Genomic DNA, 15,270 nt, shown 5'->3' on the forward strand with positions numbered 1-15,270 from the left:
TGCCTGGAGAATCCCATGGACAGAAGAGCCTGGAGGGCTACAGTCCATGGGGTCACAGAGAGTCGGACACGACTGAGTGACTAACACACACCCACTGTTTAGCCCCCTTCCCTGCTGGGTTCTTCTCCATAGCACCTGTCTTTGCTTGTCTAATCACCCCGTGGCTTGCTGTATGTTGTGCTTAGATGTATTTATAGGGATTTAGGTTGTAAGTTCCATGAGGGCAGGGGTTTCTGTCTGTTTTGTTCATTATTGTATCCCCACACCTAAAACCAGCTGGCTCAGGGTAGATGTCCGAAAACGTGTGTTGAATAAATGCAGACATACAAAAGATGCATACTTAACGTGTATTTGTTCACAGACATCTAGTCAGACACCAGGGTACTGAGAAGACACACCTTTGTGCACAGAAACTTACACAGACACCGAGCCACGCGTTCAGACGTGTGCGTGCAGAGCCCTCACGCACATACACGGACAGACACGCATCCGTCCGCACCCTGCACCTACCAACACCACACGGCTACTCAGGCTGTCACACCCAGCTCACTGAGACACGTTCTCCCAGGACACGCCCCGAATTCACGGACACAGCCCAGCGGCCTGTGTGTGTCGAGCCCTCACTGGGTGCCAGGCGCTGTTTTGAGTTCTTTGCATGTGTTCTCCCCCTGGAACCCCACATAAGCACTCGGAGGCAGAGTTAACTGTTACCTTTACTTTTACCAGGGAGGAAGTGGAGATTTGGGGAGGGGTGTGGATTCAGCTCTCTGCAGGAAATATTAGTAGCAGAGCCAGGCCTCTAGCTCAGAGTTGCCTGCCACCCAGCGCCGGGCTCATAACCCTCATGCTCTCCTGTTTCCTGCACATGGCGCCCCTCCCCCAATGGATAGACAAATATGCACGTTTGTCCAGCCCCGCCCACATAAGTGTGTCCCTGGGCACACTCAGACAGGGGCTCTAGCTGTCTCCCTTCGCCTCCTCCATGACCCCATGTCAGCCACACAGACGCATGGATTCCTGTGCCCACGAACCTCCCCACTATGGGGGTGACAGCTGGCCGTCCAAGCAAACCCTCTTGGATGTGCTCTTCCCAAGACTCATGCCACACAGGACAAGCCGCCCTCATGACGGGAGAAACCCTTCCTTGATCCTGACCTCATGATTTTACATTCCTGGAGAGAGCAATGTCTGAGGGCTTGGGGGTAAACACCACGGAGCTTCGGGCCTCCCTTGGCTGAACTCCGTCTTTCCCACCCGTTCCCCGTCTCTGCCCCCCACCCCACCGTCCACCCCCCAGCTGTCAGCTGCCCTGATGTTTGACGCCGTGCATGTGGTGGTGAGTGCCGTCCGGGAGCTGAACCGCAGCCAGGAGATCGGCGTGAAGCCGCTGGCCTGTACGTCGGCCAACATTTGGCCCCACGGGACCAGCCTCATGAACTACCTGCGCATGGTGAGCCGGGAGCGGGGCGGGCCGAGGGGGCGCGGCAGCCTGCCTCGGGCGCGGGGGCACTCACTGTGTCCCCCTGCGCCCCGCTCCCTGTGCCTCCGACCCCGCTCCCCGCCTCCGTGCTCCCTCTGGCCCCGGCCTTCCTCCGTCTGTGCTGTTCTCTCCCCGTTTCTCTGTCCCGCCTCCTCTCCGTTCCCCTGTGGTCCTTCCTGGTCCCTCTCCCTCTCTCTCTCATTGTCGTCTCCTCCCTCTGGGCCCCTGCCACCCCTCCCTCTGCCCTCCTCCCGCCCTGCTAGGTAGAGTATGACGGGCTGACCGGGCGGGTTGAGTTCAACAGCAAAGGGCAGAGGACCAACTACACGCTGCGCATCTTGGAGAAGTCTCGGCAGGGCCACCGGGAGGTGAGCTTCCCCAGGGTGAGGCCGGGGGGCCTTGATGGGGTTGGGGGGAAGGGTAGGGCAGGGCCCGAGGGCTGAGGCATCTTCTGGTGGGGCGGTGCCCGTGCTGACAGCGCCCTTTCTGCCTCAGATTGGGGTGTGGTACTCTAACCGGACGCTGGCCATGAACGCCACCACCCTGGACATCAACCTGTCGCAGACGCTGGCCAACAAGACGCTGGTGGTTACGACCATCCTGGTGAGTGGCCCTTGTGGGGGTGGGCCGTGGATGCAGCGGCCTCTGCTGAGCGGTGCCCCTGCCTGGTCCTAGTGAGGAGGCGGGATGCATTGCCAGGGCTGGCCCAGCACCCGGAACAGGGGAGATGTCACCCGGGCACCCAGCGACCCCTGATTGTGGACAAGATGTCACCTGCCTAATTGCTGCTGGAGCCTCAGCGGGCACAGACTCTGACGTTAGAGCCAGGTCCAGCCCCGGGAGCTGCCAGCCTGCCAATGCCTGGCAGAGACGGGAACCGCTGTCAGCATGAGCATTCCACTGGCACCACAGGCAGGGGCCTTGCACAGCGCCCAGCCCAGGGTGGGCCCCCGTGAATCACCATCGCGGGAAAGGTCATTTTGTCACATTTGCCCTCCAAGCCTGTTGACACACACCAGCTTACTTAATATCCATCTTGAAGAGGCTCAGAGAGGTGAAGCGACTGGGCCAGGTCACACAGCAAGTGTAAGGCATGGCCGAGATGGATGCCACGTCTCTGCATCTCCGCAGCTTGGGTCTTAACCACTGTGCTCTAAAGGCCAGTCCTCCCCTTCCTGAGCCCTGGCACGATCATGGTCCTGTGGCCCCTGGGGTGCCAGTCCTACGTTTCGCCAGGTCGGAGACCAAGGAGCCGTTGTGTGTCAGCGAGGATTTATGAACCCGCTTTTACATCAGGCAGCGTGCTAGGCCCTGGCAGGCATCACTCTTTAAACCTCTCAGCTGCTCGGTGAGGTCTGTCCTGTCTTTCTCCTTTTGATGGTCAGGTAGCAGTTTACAAGCTGGGTCCTGGCTGGAGCTGAGGGACATACTTGCAACCCCTGCCCTGTCCCCTGAACCCTCTGCCTCCTGCCAGGAGGTCAGGGAGGGGAGATGCTCAGGACCTGGGGAGCAGGAAGGTGCCCCGAGCCGCTGGGCTTCGGGGCAGCCGGGTCCCTGGCCGGGTGGTATCTGTTGTCTGGGGGGAACCCCCTGGTCACTGTGAGCTGGGCTGGCCGATAGCTGTGGACGCTGAGCTTGGGAGGATTACACAGGTTCCGCAGGACGGCAGAGGCCCCTAAAGCAGTGTGTCGCACGCTGAGCCATTCCCTTGGTCCCTGGGGAACTCCTGACCTAGTGTGGGCCTCGCCTCCCTCTGGAGAAGGGCCAGCGAGCCTGCTGGGGAGGGACAGATGGCCTGTAGACGGGAAACCAGACGCTTCCTAACAGCCTCACCGAGGGGCCCTGAGGGCCAGGCCAGGCTGACTGGGAGAAGGAGCACCTCCTTGCACACGTGGAGGTGGAGTGCACCCCAGAGGCTTCCTGGGGTTCTGGGTAGGGAGCAGGGGCAGACGTCAGGGCGGGGATGTCAGGAGAGCACAGCCATGACCTGGGGGGCTTCCAGCCACTTGTCTCCCCTTTTCCCCAGGGCCCCTGAGCCCGTGTTGCCCTCCTCCTAACCTTCATTTTTCTTGTGATGGAGTCATTCATTTGCTCATTCATTTTACAAATATTTACTGAAGCTGCACCAGATCTGATACAAATCCCAGAGTATCACCGGGATGAGTCACAGGTGGTCTCGTGGTCTCTCTGTCTTTCAGTGGCCCCGGGGAGGGGATCCCAGTCTGATGAAGGAGGCAGACCTGGACACAATCATTCCAAGCCAGGGTTATAAGGGGGCCCCACAGAAAGGAGGGGCTGCCTGAACTTTTAAAAGCCTGAGGAAGGAAGGCTTCACAGAGGAGGTGGCATTAGATGGGGCTTTAGAAGCTGTGTAGGAGTTGGGTGCACAGAGGAGGGGGCCTGGCCTCCCAGGCAGGAGGAACTCCCAGGAGGAGGGGCCTCAGGAAGTGTTTGCCAGGTTGAATGTGGAAGCAGCAGCCTCAGTGTGCCTCTCTGTTCATGAACTTTCTCAGACTCATGTTTCTGGGCAGGGCCTGTGCCAGGCACTTGGCAACACAGACGTGAGTCAGCCTGGGCACCGGTGGGAGGGGCACGGAGTTGTCAGGACCTGTCTTATTTCCCGCTCTGGTCCCCAGGGCTTGGGATGGTGCCTGGCACCCAGCGAACATGGAGGAGCAGTGAACACTGTGACAGGTGGGGAGGGGCCTCTGAAGAGCTTAGTCATGCTCATTCTGTACCTTGGAGGGGTTGCCCTGGTGGCTCAGCAGTCAAGAATCCGCCTGTAATGCAGGAGATGCAGGTTTGATCCCTGGGTTGGGAAGATCCCCTTGAGGAGGGCACAGCAACCCACTCCAGGATTCTTGCTTGGAGAATCCCGTGGACAGAGGAGCCTGGCAGTCTACAAAGAGTCCATCGTGACTGAAGTGGCTGGCATGTACCTTGGAGACTGTTAAACCGGAAGGGACGGGGCCAGATCTGGATGTTTGGAAAAGCTGGGCCCTGAGGGAGACTGCAGGAGAGAGATGCTCCAGGTCAGATGGGAGGATGAGGCTTGAGCTGGGCTGGGGGTGTGGGGAGGGAGGGACCTGATGTGGGGTGCTGATGGGCTGGCCTGAGGGAAGGAGCAGGAGGAGGTCCTCGATGGCGTGGAGGCTGGGGTTATCCCCAGGGTGGGGTCCACATGTCTGGAGCTGAGAGATCAGGCTGGTGCCAAGATTGAAGGAGGTCCCACAGGGAAGCTGCGGGTGTGGGACAGGTCCCAGGGGATGATGCCATGCTGGGCCATCCCAGAGAGTTTACTCCTTTCCTGGCATTCCTTTTCATTAAGGCATGACATCTTATCTTGCTCTTTGGTTTTCTGGGATCAGACAGACCTCACTTGCATTCCTGACTTCACCTGGACCTTAGTGTCCGACTCTCTAGGTTCCATACTTTATCTGTAAATGGGTCTAATAGTCCCACTTTGAAAGGCTGTGGGAGGATTGCATGAGATCAGAGGACCCCCTGGCAATGTCCTGCTGGCAAAACATGCTGAGCACATGGGAATCCCTTTTTTCTCTTTTTTCTGACCTGGTATCCTCAATAAGAATAGCAACTGAGACTTCCCTGGCGGTTCAGTGGTTACGACTCCAGACTTCCATTGCAGGAGGCATGGGTTCAATCCCTAGTGAGGGAACTAAGATCCCAGCACAAACAAGCCACATGGCATGGCTGCCCCACAAAAGAGTAGCAATCATCATGCCCAGCGTCTTTGAGCTGTGTGCCGAGTCCTTTCCTGGTGTTACTCAGTGTTCATGGCAGTCCTGAGGCTGGTACCATGGTGACTCCCAATTTTCAGACAAAAATAAGGCACAGGAGGGTTAGGGGACATGAGTGGCCCAACTGGAAGATGGCAGGGCCCACGTGTCTCTACCTTGAACCACAACACGTCAATTTCTGCTTCTTTCCAAGCCTTCACTTCCATTCTAGACCTGGCCCAGCTGTCTGTACACTTGGTCACCAGGTGGGTCTCTTCTCTCTGTTCTCAGCTTCCTCCTGTAAAATGAGGGAATTAAAATATTCATGACAGAGTGAAGGGTGGTGGACTAGATCAAGGTTCTTTAAACTGAGCTCCAGGAAGTCATGGATATGGAGTTGGGTCCTGGCTTCATGAAAGGGTCGAGGCAAGCAGCTTGTGAAGAATTTTCCAGAACCCATCCTACTTTAACATTTTTGGTTTTAGTTTCAAGGGATTTTTTTTTTTCCCTGGCAGTGTAACATGCATACAGAAACTTTCACGAATCATGAGTGTACTGATCACTGAATTTTCAGTAACTGAGCACACTTGTGGGACCAGCCGTCCACATGCCCCTTCAGGTGTCTTAACTCCTGCCACGGTCTCAACTTTTATCACCACAGAGTAGATTTGCCTGCTTTGAACTTCACGTAAATGGCGTCATATTCTGTATTCTGTCTTGTGCATACATTTGTGAGATTCACCAACTTTGTTGCAAATGGTTTAGTCTCATTGTGGTCCAGTCGCAAAGTCACGTCCGACTCATTGCGACCCCATCGCCTGTAGCCCGCCAGGCTCCTCTGTCCATGGGATTCTCCAGGCAAGAATACTGGAGTGGGTTGCCATTTCCTTCTCCAGGGGATCTTCCTGGACCAGGGATTGAGCAATGTCTCCTGCTTGGCAGGCAGATTCTTTACCGCTGAACCACCAGGGAAGCCTTCAGTGTTGTTACCTGTTGTGTTACATGAACGAACCTCGATTTATTTACCCACCAAATTGATGGGTGTTGGAGCTGTTTCTAGTTCTTTTGCTGTCGTGAATAGTCTTGCTGTGGATACTCTGCCACATGCCCTTTGGTGAACGGATACACATTCCTGTCAAGTGTATAGGCAAGAGAAGAATCGCTGGGGTTTTCAGCTTCTACAGATACTAACAAAGCATCTTCCTAAGCCATGGTACCCATCTCCATCCCCACCCATGGTGTATGAAGGAGGATTCCAGTCGCTACTCACTTCTGCTGGTGCTGAGTGCAGAAAGCCGCCGACCCTATTGTGATTTTCATGTACGTTTCCTTAATGGTCAGGGAAGTTGACCACTTTTCACTTATTGCCTATCTGGAATCTCCTTTTGGGAGGTCCCTGCTCAAAGCTTTCTGTATATTCAGAAATTTGGGGTATCTGACCTTTTTATTGATTTGTAATATACTTGTGTATTCTGGATATAAGTTCTTTGTCGGAATATGCATTGCAGAGATCTTCTCCCACTTTGTGACTTTCCTTTTCACGCTCGGAGGTTTGTGTTTTCTTTTTTTCCAGCCGCACTTGTGTGGCTTTTGGAATCTTAGTTCCCCGACCAGAGATCAAACCCGGGCCCTTGGCAGTGAAAGCGTGGAGTCCTAACCACTCAACCACCAGGGAGTTCCCCTCAGTGGTATCTTTTGAGGAAAAGATTTTTAATTTTCCTAAAGTCCATTTTTCCCCCTTTCTGCTTAATGCTTTTAGAATTTAACAATTCTTGGGACTTCCCTGGTGGTCCAGTGGTTAAGACCCTGCATTTCCACTGTAGGGGGCATGGGTTTGATCGGTGGTTGGGGAACTAAGATCTAACATGTGGTAAGGCATGGACAAAAAAAAAAAAAAGAATTCTCTGCCTACCCCAAAATCATAAACATACTATTTTCCTGTATGTTTCTTTGTAATAATTTTGTCTTTTACATTTAGATCTACAGTCCACCTAGAATTGCTTTTTATGTATCATGTGAGGAGGAGTGGTCAGAATACTTTCTTCCCATATGGATGTTTTATTGAAAGGCATCATTTATCAAAATGTTCATTCTTTCTCTTTTCGCTACAGTCTTACTCTTGTCATAAATCGTGCATGCTTGCATGCTAAGTTGCTTCAGTTGTGTCTGACTCTGTGTGACCCTATGGATTGTAACCCGCCAGGCTCCTCTGTCCATGAGGTTCTCCAGGCAAGAATAGGGGAGTGGGTTGCCATGCCCTCCTCCAGGGCATCTTCCCAACCCGGGGATTGAACCCACGACTCTTATGTCTCCTGCATTGGCAGGCAGGTTACCACTAGCGCCACCTAAATCAAGCATACATTTACCTGTGGATGTACAGATTCTTCATTCTACTGTCTGTCTGTCTGTCTTTGCTCTACTACCACATTGTCTTAAAACACCACGGCTTTAAGTTGTGTTAAAGCTATGGTAAACCCTTCAGTTCTCATACTCTACTTTAGGATTGCTTTGGTTCTTTTGATCTTTTGCATTTTCATATACATTTACATATCATCTTTAAGATGTTTTAAATATTTTAAAATTAAAAATGTTAAACTGGGGGCGGGACAGAAGTAATTAAATAGAATTAAATAGCATTCAATTTAATTCTCCATTAAATTGAATTCAAGGCTTGCAGGGTGGGTAAGGAGTGAAAAAAATCTGTCTCTTTCCCTCTCCAGTCCCGCATTTTTTCCCCATCCTCCCAGAAATATCTGAGCATATACAAGCACATCCCCACTCTTGCCTTCACAAAGAATAGCATATTGTACACGTTGTTCTGTAGCTTGTTTTTTTCCTCTTAATATATCTTATAGAACTTGTTATTTCAGTAGTTGCCTGGGATTCTTTGATGACATCAATAATCTTTTTAACCTGTTCCAAATTAGGCTGTTTCAGTCTTTGTTCCCGCTACGAGAGGCGCTGCCACGACTCCCCTCGACCTGCATTCTTGTGCGCAGGTGCATAGCCACTCGGATGAATTCTTAGAATCAGACTTAGCAACATCCCACTGTCTGCAATGCTGGGTTTTCTGCAGAAGATTCTTTTTTGAAGGAGTCTGAAAACCTTGGATTAGAGGCTCCTTCAGGCCCCCAGCTCTGATGGTCTGGGACTGCAGGTTGAACGCTAGATCACTGTTTTCCGACCTTGAGTTCTGTTCCCAGGCCTCAGCCCTTATTTTTGGCTCTGTCAGTTCCCACCCTGATCCTGAGGCTTTGAACCCAAATCTACAGCCCAGATGCCTCAGTCTTGAATTGGGAGAGCGGCCTGATGGAAGGAATGAGGGCTCTGGCGAGTACAGCAATGGGTTTCAAATCCAGCCTCTGCTCCATCTCCCCTTCCCACTGCCCTGCTTCGGCTGTGTGACCTTGGGCAAGGCACTTGACTTCCTCCTCTGTATGTCAAGAGGTCTGTACCAGAGCCTTCCAGCTCCAACACTGGCTTGTCTAGAGAATTCCTAATTTCTGATTCTCTGGCTTCGATACCTGGCCTTCCCTTCCCTCACCCCCATCTCTGTATCTGGCTACTCACAGATCTGCCCTCTGATTCTGTCCACTTGAGTTCAGTCTGGCGCAGAGCTTAAGAGCAGAGCTGTGGACTCAGCCTGACTTGTCCATCTCAACCACTTACTACTTCACTTCTAGGGACCTGTGTCCTCATCTCTCAAATAGAGGTAATAATACCGACCTCCTACGCTGACAGGATAGCTGTCATACAGCAAGCCCACAAGAAATGCTAGCTGCCGCTGCTATTATTAGCATCATCTCATCCCTACTCTCAGTTCCACAAGTTTGGATTTAGAAATGTGGCTTTGGAGAGAGAGAGAAAAGTACTGACTTCCCTCTGCCCCATCTCCCCTCAGCTCAGGGGCTTTGCTGGGGTCCAGGAATCCAGTCTGCAGTATCTTATAGGTACCTTCTAGTACCTATCAGGCTTCCCTGGTGGTTCAGATGGTAAAGAGTCCACCTGCAATGCAGAAGACCCAGGTTCGATCCCTGGGTAGGGAAGATTCCCTGGAAAAGGGAATGGCTACCCACTCCAGTATTCTTGCCTGGAGAATCCCATGGAGAGAGGAGCCTGGTGGGCTACAGGCCTTGGGGTCAAGAAGAGTCAGACGTGACTGAGCGACTAACACCATAGTACCTACCACTGTATAACAAACTGCCCCCAAACCTGGAGGCTTCCAGCAATAATGATTATTTCTCACAATGCTATGGGTCAACTGAACAGTTTTGTTTTGTTTTTCTAATGTGGCCGCAGCATGCAGCTTGTGGGATATTAGTTCCCCGACCAGGAATTGAGCCAACACCCTCGGTGGTGAAAACACAGAATCCTAAGCACTTGACCCCCAGGGGAGTCCCTAAAACTGATGTATTGATTTACTTAATTATTTTTGACTGCATCTTGACGCTTGTGGCATTTTTGTTCCCCAACCAGGGATCGAACCCAGACCCTTGGCAGGGAGAGTGCAGAGCCCTAACCACTGGACCACCAGGGAATTCCCTGAGCAGTTCTGCTGCGCTCACTGCGGTTGTGTGCAGCTGGTGTCTAGGCTGGGCTGTTGGCCAGCATACCTCGGTCCATTCATCCTTACTCATCCTTCAGCAGGCTGGCCCAGGCTTCCTTACGCTGAGGTCCCAAGAGGTCTGCCTGAGGACCCAGGCGCTGAAAGTCACACAGCGCTACTTCCACCACACTCCGTTGGCCAAAGCAAGTCTTGAGGCCAGCTCAGACCCAAGAAGTGAGGAAATCCACTCTACCTCTTGATGGGAGGAGCTGCAAAATACTGTGCGTCTACCCCAGAGCTCAGTAATTCTGTATTGAATGAGAGGCAGCAGGATGACCTCTGTGAACCTCAGTTTTTTTTTTTTAATTAATTAATTCATTCATTTTTGGCTGTGCTGTGCCTTCATTGCTGCACACACATGGGCTTTCTCTAGCTGCAGCAAGCCGGGGCTGCTCTCTGGTTGCAGTGCACAGGCTTCTCATTGTGGCGGCTTTTCTTGTTACAGAGCATGGCTCTAGAGTGCGGGCTCAGCAGTTGCAGAGCACAGGCTTAGTTGCCCCAGGGCATGTGGGATCTTCCTGGACCAGGGATTGAACCCTACACCACTGCATTGGCAGGTGGATTCCTGACCGTTACACCACCAGGGAAGTCCAAGCCCTAGTTTCCACATATGTAAAGTGAGTCTAAGAATACCACCCATGTGAGGTCGCTGTGAGGAAATAAAGTGATAAGATCCAAAGAACACACTCAGTGCAGGAGCTGGTACTCAGCAGGTGTTCAGTCCATATGGTAACCATTGTGGATATTATTGGCCCAGGTTCTTCTGGCTGCTTCCTAAGTCATAACGCCTTTTATTCCTAAGTCCAAGGTGACACTGTACAACCATTTAGACAATAACTGCACAGATAAATTTCCCTTTTGTTACCATCATCTTCCTATACCTCATCTTAGTAACACTTGGAATATTCTCTCTGCTTTTGTCTCATTTGGCACAATAAAAGTCAGTAAAGTCTGCTCAAACCCCTCAGAAATAAGCATCAGCGTAGCAAAACGGCTGTAGGCCAGAGGCTGCAAAGTGTTAGGTGTTTGTTTAGCCTGCAAAGCACTAAAAAAAAGATGGTATTAGAATTTGAGTTCTTGCTAACCTTTATAATCAGGAGATTTTACGAAACAACCTGGGTTTCCAGATTCTCTTAACATTGGACCATCTGGCATCTCAGGCCTGCTACTCTCATGACAGCATTGGGCTGGAGCTAAATCCTGGTGGGGCAGATCCTCTTGGATCCCTTGGTGGCTCGTGAAGTCAGTTGAGTGGGTCGCTATCGATTGTGTAGGAAAATGAGACAGAGCAGGACAGAAAATACCAGGATATTCTGCCACAGTTGTAAGAAGGACTGCTTTGTGGAACTAAGTGTAGTGACGCACACGCAGCTGCAGTCACACAGGCATATGTGTGTGACTTGGATTACAAGTAATACATCTCAAGGGGCTTCCCACGTGGTACTAGTGGCAAAGAACCTAGGGGACGCAAAAAACATGGGTTCCATCCCTGGGTCGGGACGATACCCAGAGGAGGGCATGGCAACCCACTCTAGTATGCTTGCCTGGAGAATCTCATGAACAGAGGAGCCTGGTGGGCTACAATCCATGAGGTTGCAATGACTGAGCACCCATGCATGCCGTGCAGACTGATTCACTCGGTTTACCTGCCTTGCTCATAGCCATTTGAGCTTTTTTTTTTTTTTTTGGCTGCGCTGCTTGGCTTGTGGAATCTTATTTTCCTGACCAGAGATTGAACCCAGGGCTATAGCAGTGAAGGTGCGGAGTCCTAACCACCAGACTGCAAGGGAAGTTCCCATTTGAACTTGAGATAAGTGAATATTAACTTGGCTGGTGGAGATCAAACCAGCTCCCTGGGATCTGCTAGGGGCTGGCAGGTTCCCTGTGCTTTTTCCTTGGCTCTGAGTATTTATGTTTTTTAGTAGTTATTGATATTTTTTTGAGGTATAGTTGATCTACAGTGTTGTTAGTTTCAGGTCTATAATATGGTGATCACCTCTTACACACACACACATATATATTCTTTTTTTCAGCTTCTTCTCCCTTACAGGTTATTACAAAATATGAGTATAGTTCCCTGGGCTGCACAGTAGGTCCTTGTTGATTATCGATTTGTGGTGCTGGAGAAGACTCTTCAGAGTCCCTTGGACTGCAAGGAAATCAAATCAGTCAATCCTAAAGGAAATCAACCCTGAATATTTATTGGACGGACTGATGCTGAAGCTGAAACTCCAGTACTTGGGTCACCTGATGGGAAGGGCTGACTCACTGGAAAAGACCCTGCCTGCCCTGATGCTGGGAAAGACTGAAGGCCAAAGGAGAAGGGGGCGACAGAGGATGAGACGGTTGGATGGCATTACCGACTCAGTAACACTGAGTTTGAGCAAACTCCAGGAGACGGTGAAGGACATAGGAGTCTGGAGTACTGCAGTCCATGGGGTGGCAAAGAGTTGGACACCACTTAGCGACTAAACAACAATATGTTAATCCCAACCTCCTAATTTATCCCTCCTCTCCCAACCCTGCCCTGGCTCTGAGCATTAGTAAACAGGGGCTGTAGGTAGGCCAGGACTCCGTCACCCCTGCTCTGCGAGCAGGTTCCGGAGCTAGCTGCTGGCGTGGACTCTGGGCCCCAGACTCCCCTTGATGCTCCGTCTCTGACCCCACCCCCTCTTCTCGCCTGCTTCCCCAGGAGAACCCGTACGTCATGCGCCGGCCCAACTTCCAGGCTCTGTCCGGGAACGAGCGCTTCGAGGGCTTCTGCGTGGACATGCTGCGGGAGCTGGCCGAGCTGCTGCGCTTCCGGTACCGCCTGCGCCTGGTGGAGGACGGGCTGTACGGGGCGCCCGAGCCCAATGGCTCCTGGACGGGCATGGTGGGCGAGCTCATCAACCGGGTACGGCGGGGCTGGGGCTGCAGAAGGGGCGAGGGCCGGGTGAGGAGGGAGGGAGGGCAGCCAGTGGGGCCTCAGGGCCAGCCTGGCATGTACACTAGGCACCAGCCCATGGTGTGCTGTGCCCCTGTGGCTGGTGAGCACCACGGAGCCAGCACAGACGGGAAGAGGACAGTGCATCACTTCCGGTGTCAAAGGCCATGCACATCACTTTCTGTGTCTGGCTTCCAGATGCTTCCTTCTTGCCGCCTCGGCTTTGTCTTTGCTCAAAGCTCAGAAGGCAAAGAATCTACCCGCGATGTGGGAGTTCCCCTGGAGAAGGGAATGGCTATCCACTCCAATATTCTTGCCTGGAAAATCCCATGGACAGAGGCTACAGTCCATGGGGTTGCAAAGAGTCGGACATGATTGAGCGACTAACAAAGACTTGAGTGAATGAAGGAGACGAGGAGTCGGAACTGGAGGGACTGGACAACTGGAGGAGGTGGAGAAAGCTTCCTGTGGGAGGCGAAGCTAGGAGGGGCAGCCAGGGAGTGCACCTCAGGTGTGCTGTGCCCGGGCACTTGCCAGCAGGTGGACTTCGAGGTTGCCCACTGCTCTCGCAAGTCCACTCTTCCCGTAGATGTGTATTGAATGTCTAGTGTGTGCCTGGAGAAGGCAATGGCACCCCACTCCAGTACTCTTGCCTGGAAAATCCCATGGACGGAGGAGCCTGGTAGGCTGCAGTCCATAGGAGTCAGACACGAGATCGACTTCCCTTTCACTTTTCACTTTCATGCACTGGAGAAGGAAATGGCAACCCAATCCAGTATTCTTGTCTGGAGAATCCCAGGGGAGGGGGCAGCCTGATGGGCTGCCCTCTATGGGGTCGCACAGACTCGGACATGACTGAAGCGACTTAGCAGCAGCAGCAGCAGTGTGTGCCTTGCACCTTGCTAGACCTAGGGTATAGTGATGAGCCTAGGGGACCTGGACCCTGCTTCCAAGAGCTCAGGGCCCCATTGAGATGTAGAAAAACAAATGACCACAAAACAGAACCTTCCGGACTTCGAGGGGGGAAACTCAGAGGAGGGACCTAGAGGCTCCTGACCCAGCCGGGGATCCAGGGAGGGCTTCCTGGAAGAGGTGACACCCCAGCAGATTCCCAAAGAGTGTGAAATAGTCAGCTGGGTGAAGTGGGGTTTGGGAGGAGGAGAACTTATGTGAAGGAGAAGAAATGGCATTTACAAACAGCTGGGTGGGATGTGTGTAAGAGAGAGGGGGATGTATCAGGAGAGCAGCTGGGCCCTGAGTGTGGGCAGGATGTGAGGGTAGGTGAGGAGGGGAGAGGAAAGGCAGGTGGGAGGTGGTAGGCAGGGTGCAGTGCAAAGACTATTTTGGAGTCAGGCCCACCCTGGTATGAGTGCTGTGGTGAGTCATTTCTCTCCTCCCAGCCTCAGTTTCCCCTTCCTAGGATGGGGGCTGATGATAGCTGACAGGTCTGTAACGAGGGTTACAGACACACCACACGTGTTGCTGGTCATATGTAGTGCCTGAGTTCCTCTTTGTTTCTGGTTGCCCTGCAAGGCTTGAAAGATCTTGGTTCCTCAACCAGGGATTGAACCCAGGGCCCCAGCAGTGAAGGTGTGGATTCCTAATCACTGGACCACCAGGGAACTACTGGAACCACCCTGTAGTTCCTTTTCCTTCCAGAGACTAGAAGCTGCATGGGCAAATGCCCAGAAAAGACAAACAGGCCCCTGGCTTAGGGCATGCCCGGGGCAGGTGTGTGGAGCAGGGACCTTTGGCCATAAACAGTCAGGGTGGCCTTGACATTGGACTTGGCAGAGGGCATTGGAGACTGTCACTTTCCTGTCTCTCTCATCCAGAATTCACTGCATGCGAGCCCCTGAATATCACCAGGGTAAACTCAAAAACGCCACTTCGCTTGACAAGGACGTTGATCCCTTAGGGCACTGATTTTCAAAAGTTGTTTTGACTGCAGAACCTTTTTTCCAGTTGAAAGGGCCCTCAGAACCCTGGACAAAACAGCTGCTCTGGTGGAGAAGGAGGTGGGGGTGTCCCCAGGGGTCCTGGTGACTCAGTCTTCCCCCCGACCCCGGCCAATTCCAACTGGCAGGCCTGAGGCACTGTTGTGCAGGCACCAGCTGGTTGAAAGCTTCAGCCCTGGGTGGGTTTAAGAGTCTGAAGCCAGGACCTGAGGAGCCCAGAGGCAGAAGCTGGTGCCTTAATGCCCACCTCACTGGCAGCCTTACCTGCGACCTCATCGCCATAGCCTGGTCCCCAGTCATGTAAACTCAGAACTTTGTGTTCATCGGGGCCCCCAGAAATAAGATTCCAGGAGAGTAACAACCACCTCCTCCCCAACCAAAGTCACCGTCAACTGGACGCCTGTCCATTCATCAAGGAAGAAGTCCTATTTATAAACGTATGACCTTGGGCAAGAGTTTAACTCCCTGTGCCTTAGAACTTGGTGTGAAGGTGCCTGGGGTGAGGATTGGGAACTTTGCTGGTTGGTGGCTGCTAATTAGAAAAGTTTATGCTCCTGGGTCCT

At 52.5% G+C, this 15,270-nt stretch overlaps 1 protein-coding gene across 3 annotated transcripts in view; it reads left to right on the forward strand.

Moving 5' to 3' along the window:
• Window positions 1-15,270, forward strand: part of GRIK5 (glutamate ionotropic receptor kainate type subunit 5) — a 63,444-nt gene that overhangs the window by 13,303 nt on the left and 34,871 nt on the right. For all 3 annotated transcript variants that reach the window (XM_024978413.2, XM_024978414.2, NM_001046424.1), the window contains 4 exons: window positions 1,298-1,450; window positions 1,744-1,848; window positions 1,976-2,083; window positions 12,516-12,719. In XM_024978413.2, coding sequence (XP_024834181.1) covers window positions 1,298-1,450; window positions 1,744-1,848; window positions 1,976-2,083; window positions 12,516-12,719 — 570 coding nt within the window. The remainder of the gene's footprint in view (window positions 1-1,297; window positions 1,451-1,743; window positions 1,849-1,975; window positions 2,084-12,515; window positions 12,720-15,270) is intronic.

Source organism: Bos taurus, chromosome 18 (genome assembly GCF_002263795.3).
Source record: "Bos taurus isolate L1 Dominette 01449 registration number 42190680 breed Hereford chromosome 18, ARS-UCD2.0, whole genome shotgun sequence".
Lineage (NCBI taxonomy): Eukaryota > Metazoa > Chordata > Mammalia > Artiodactyla > Bovidae > Bos > Bos taurus.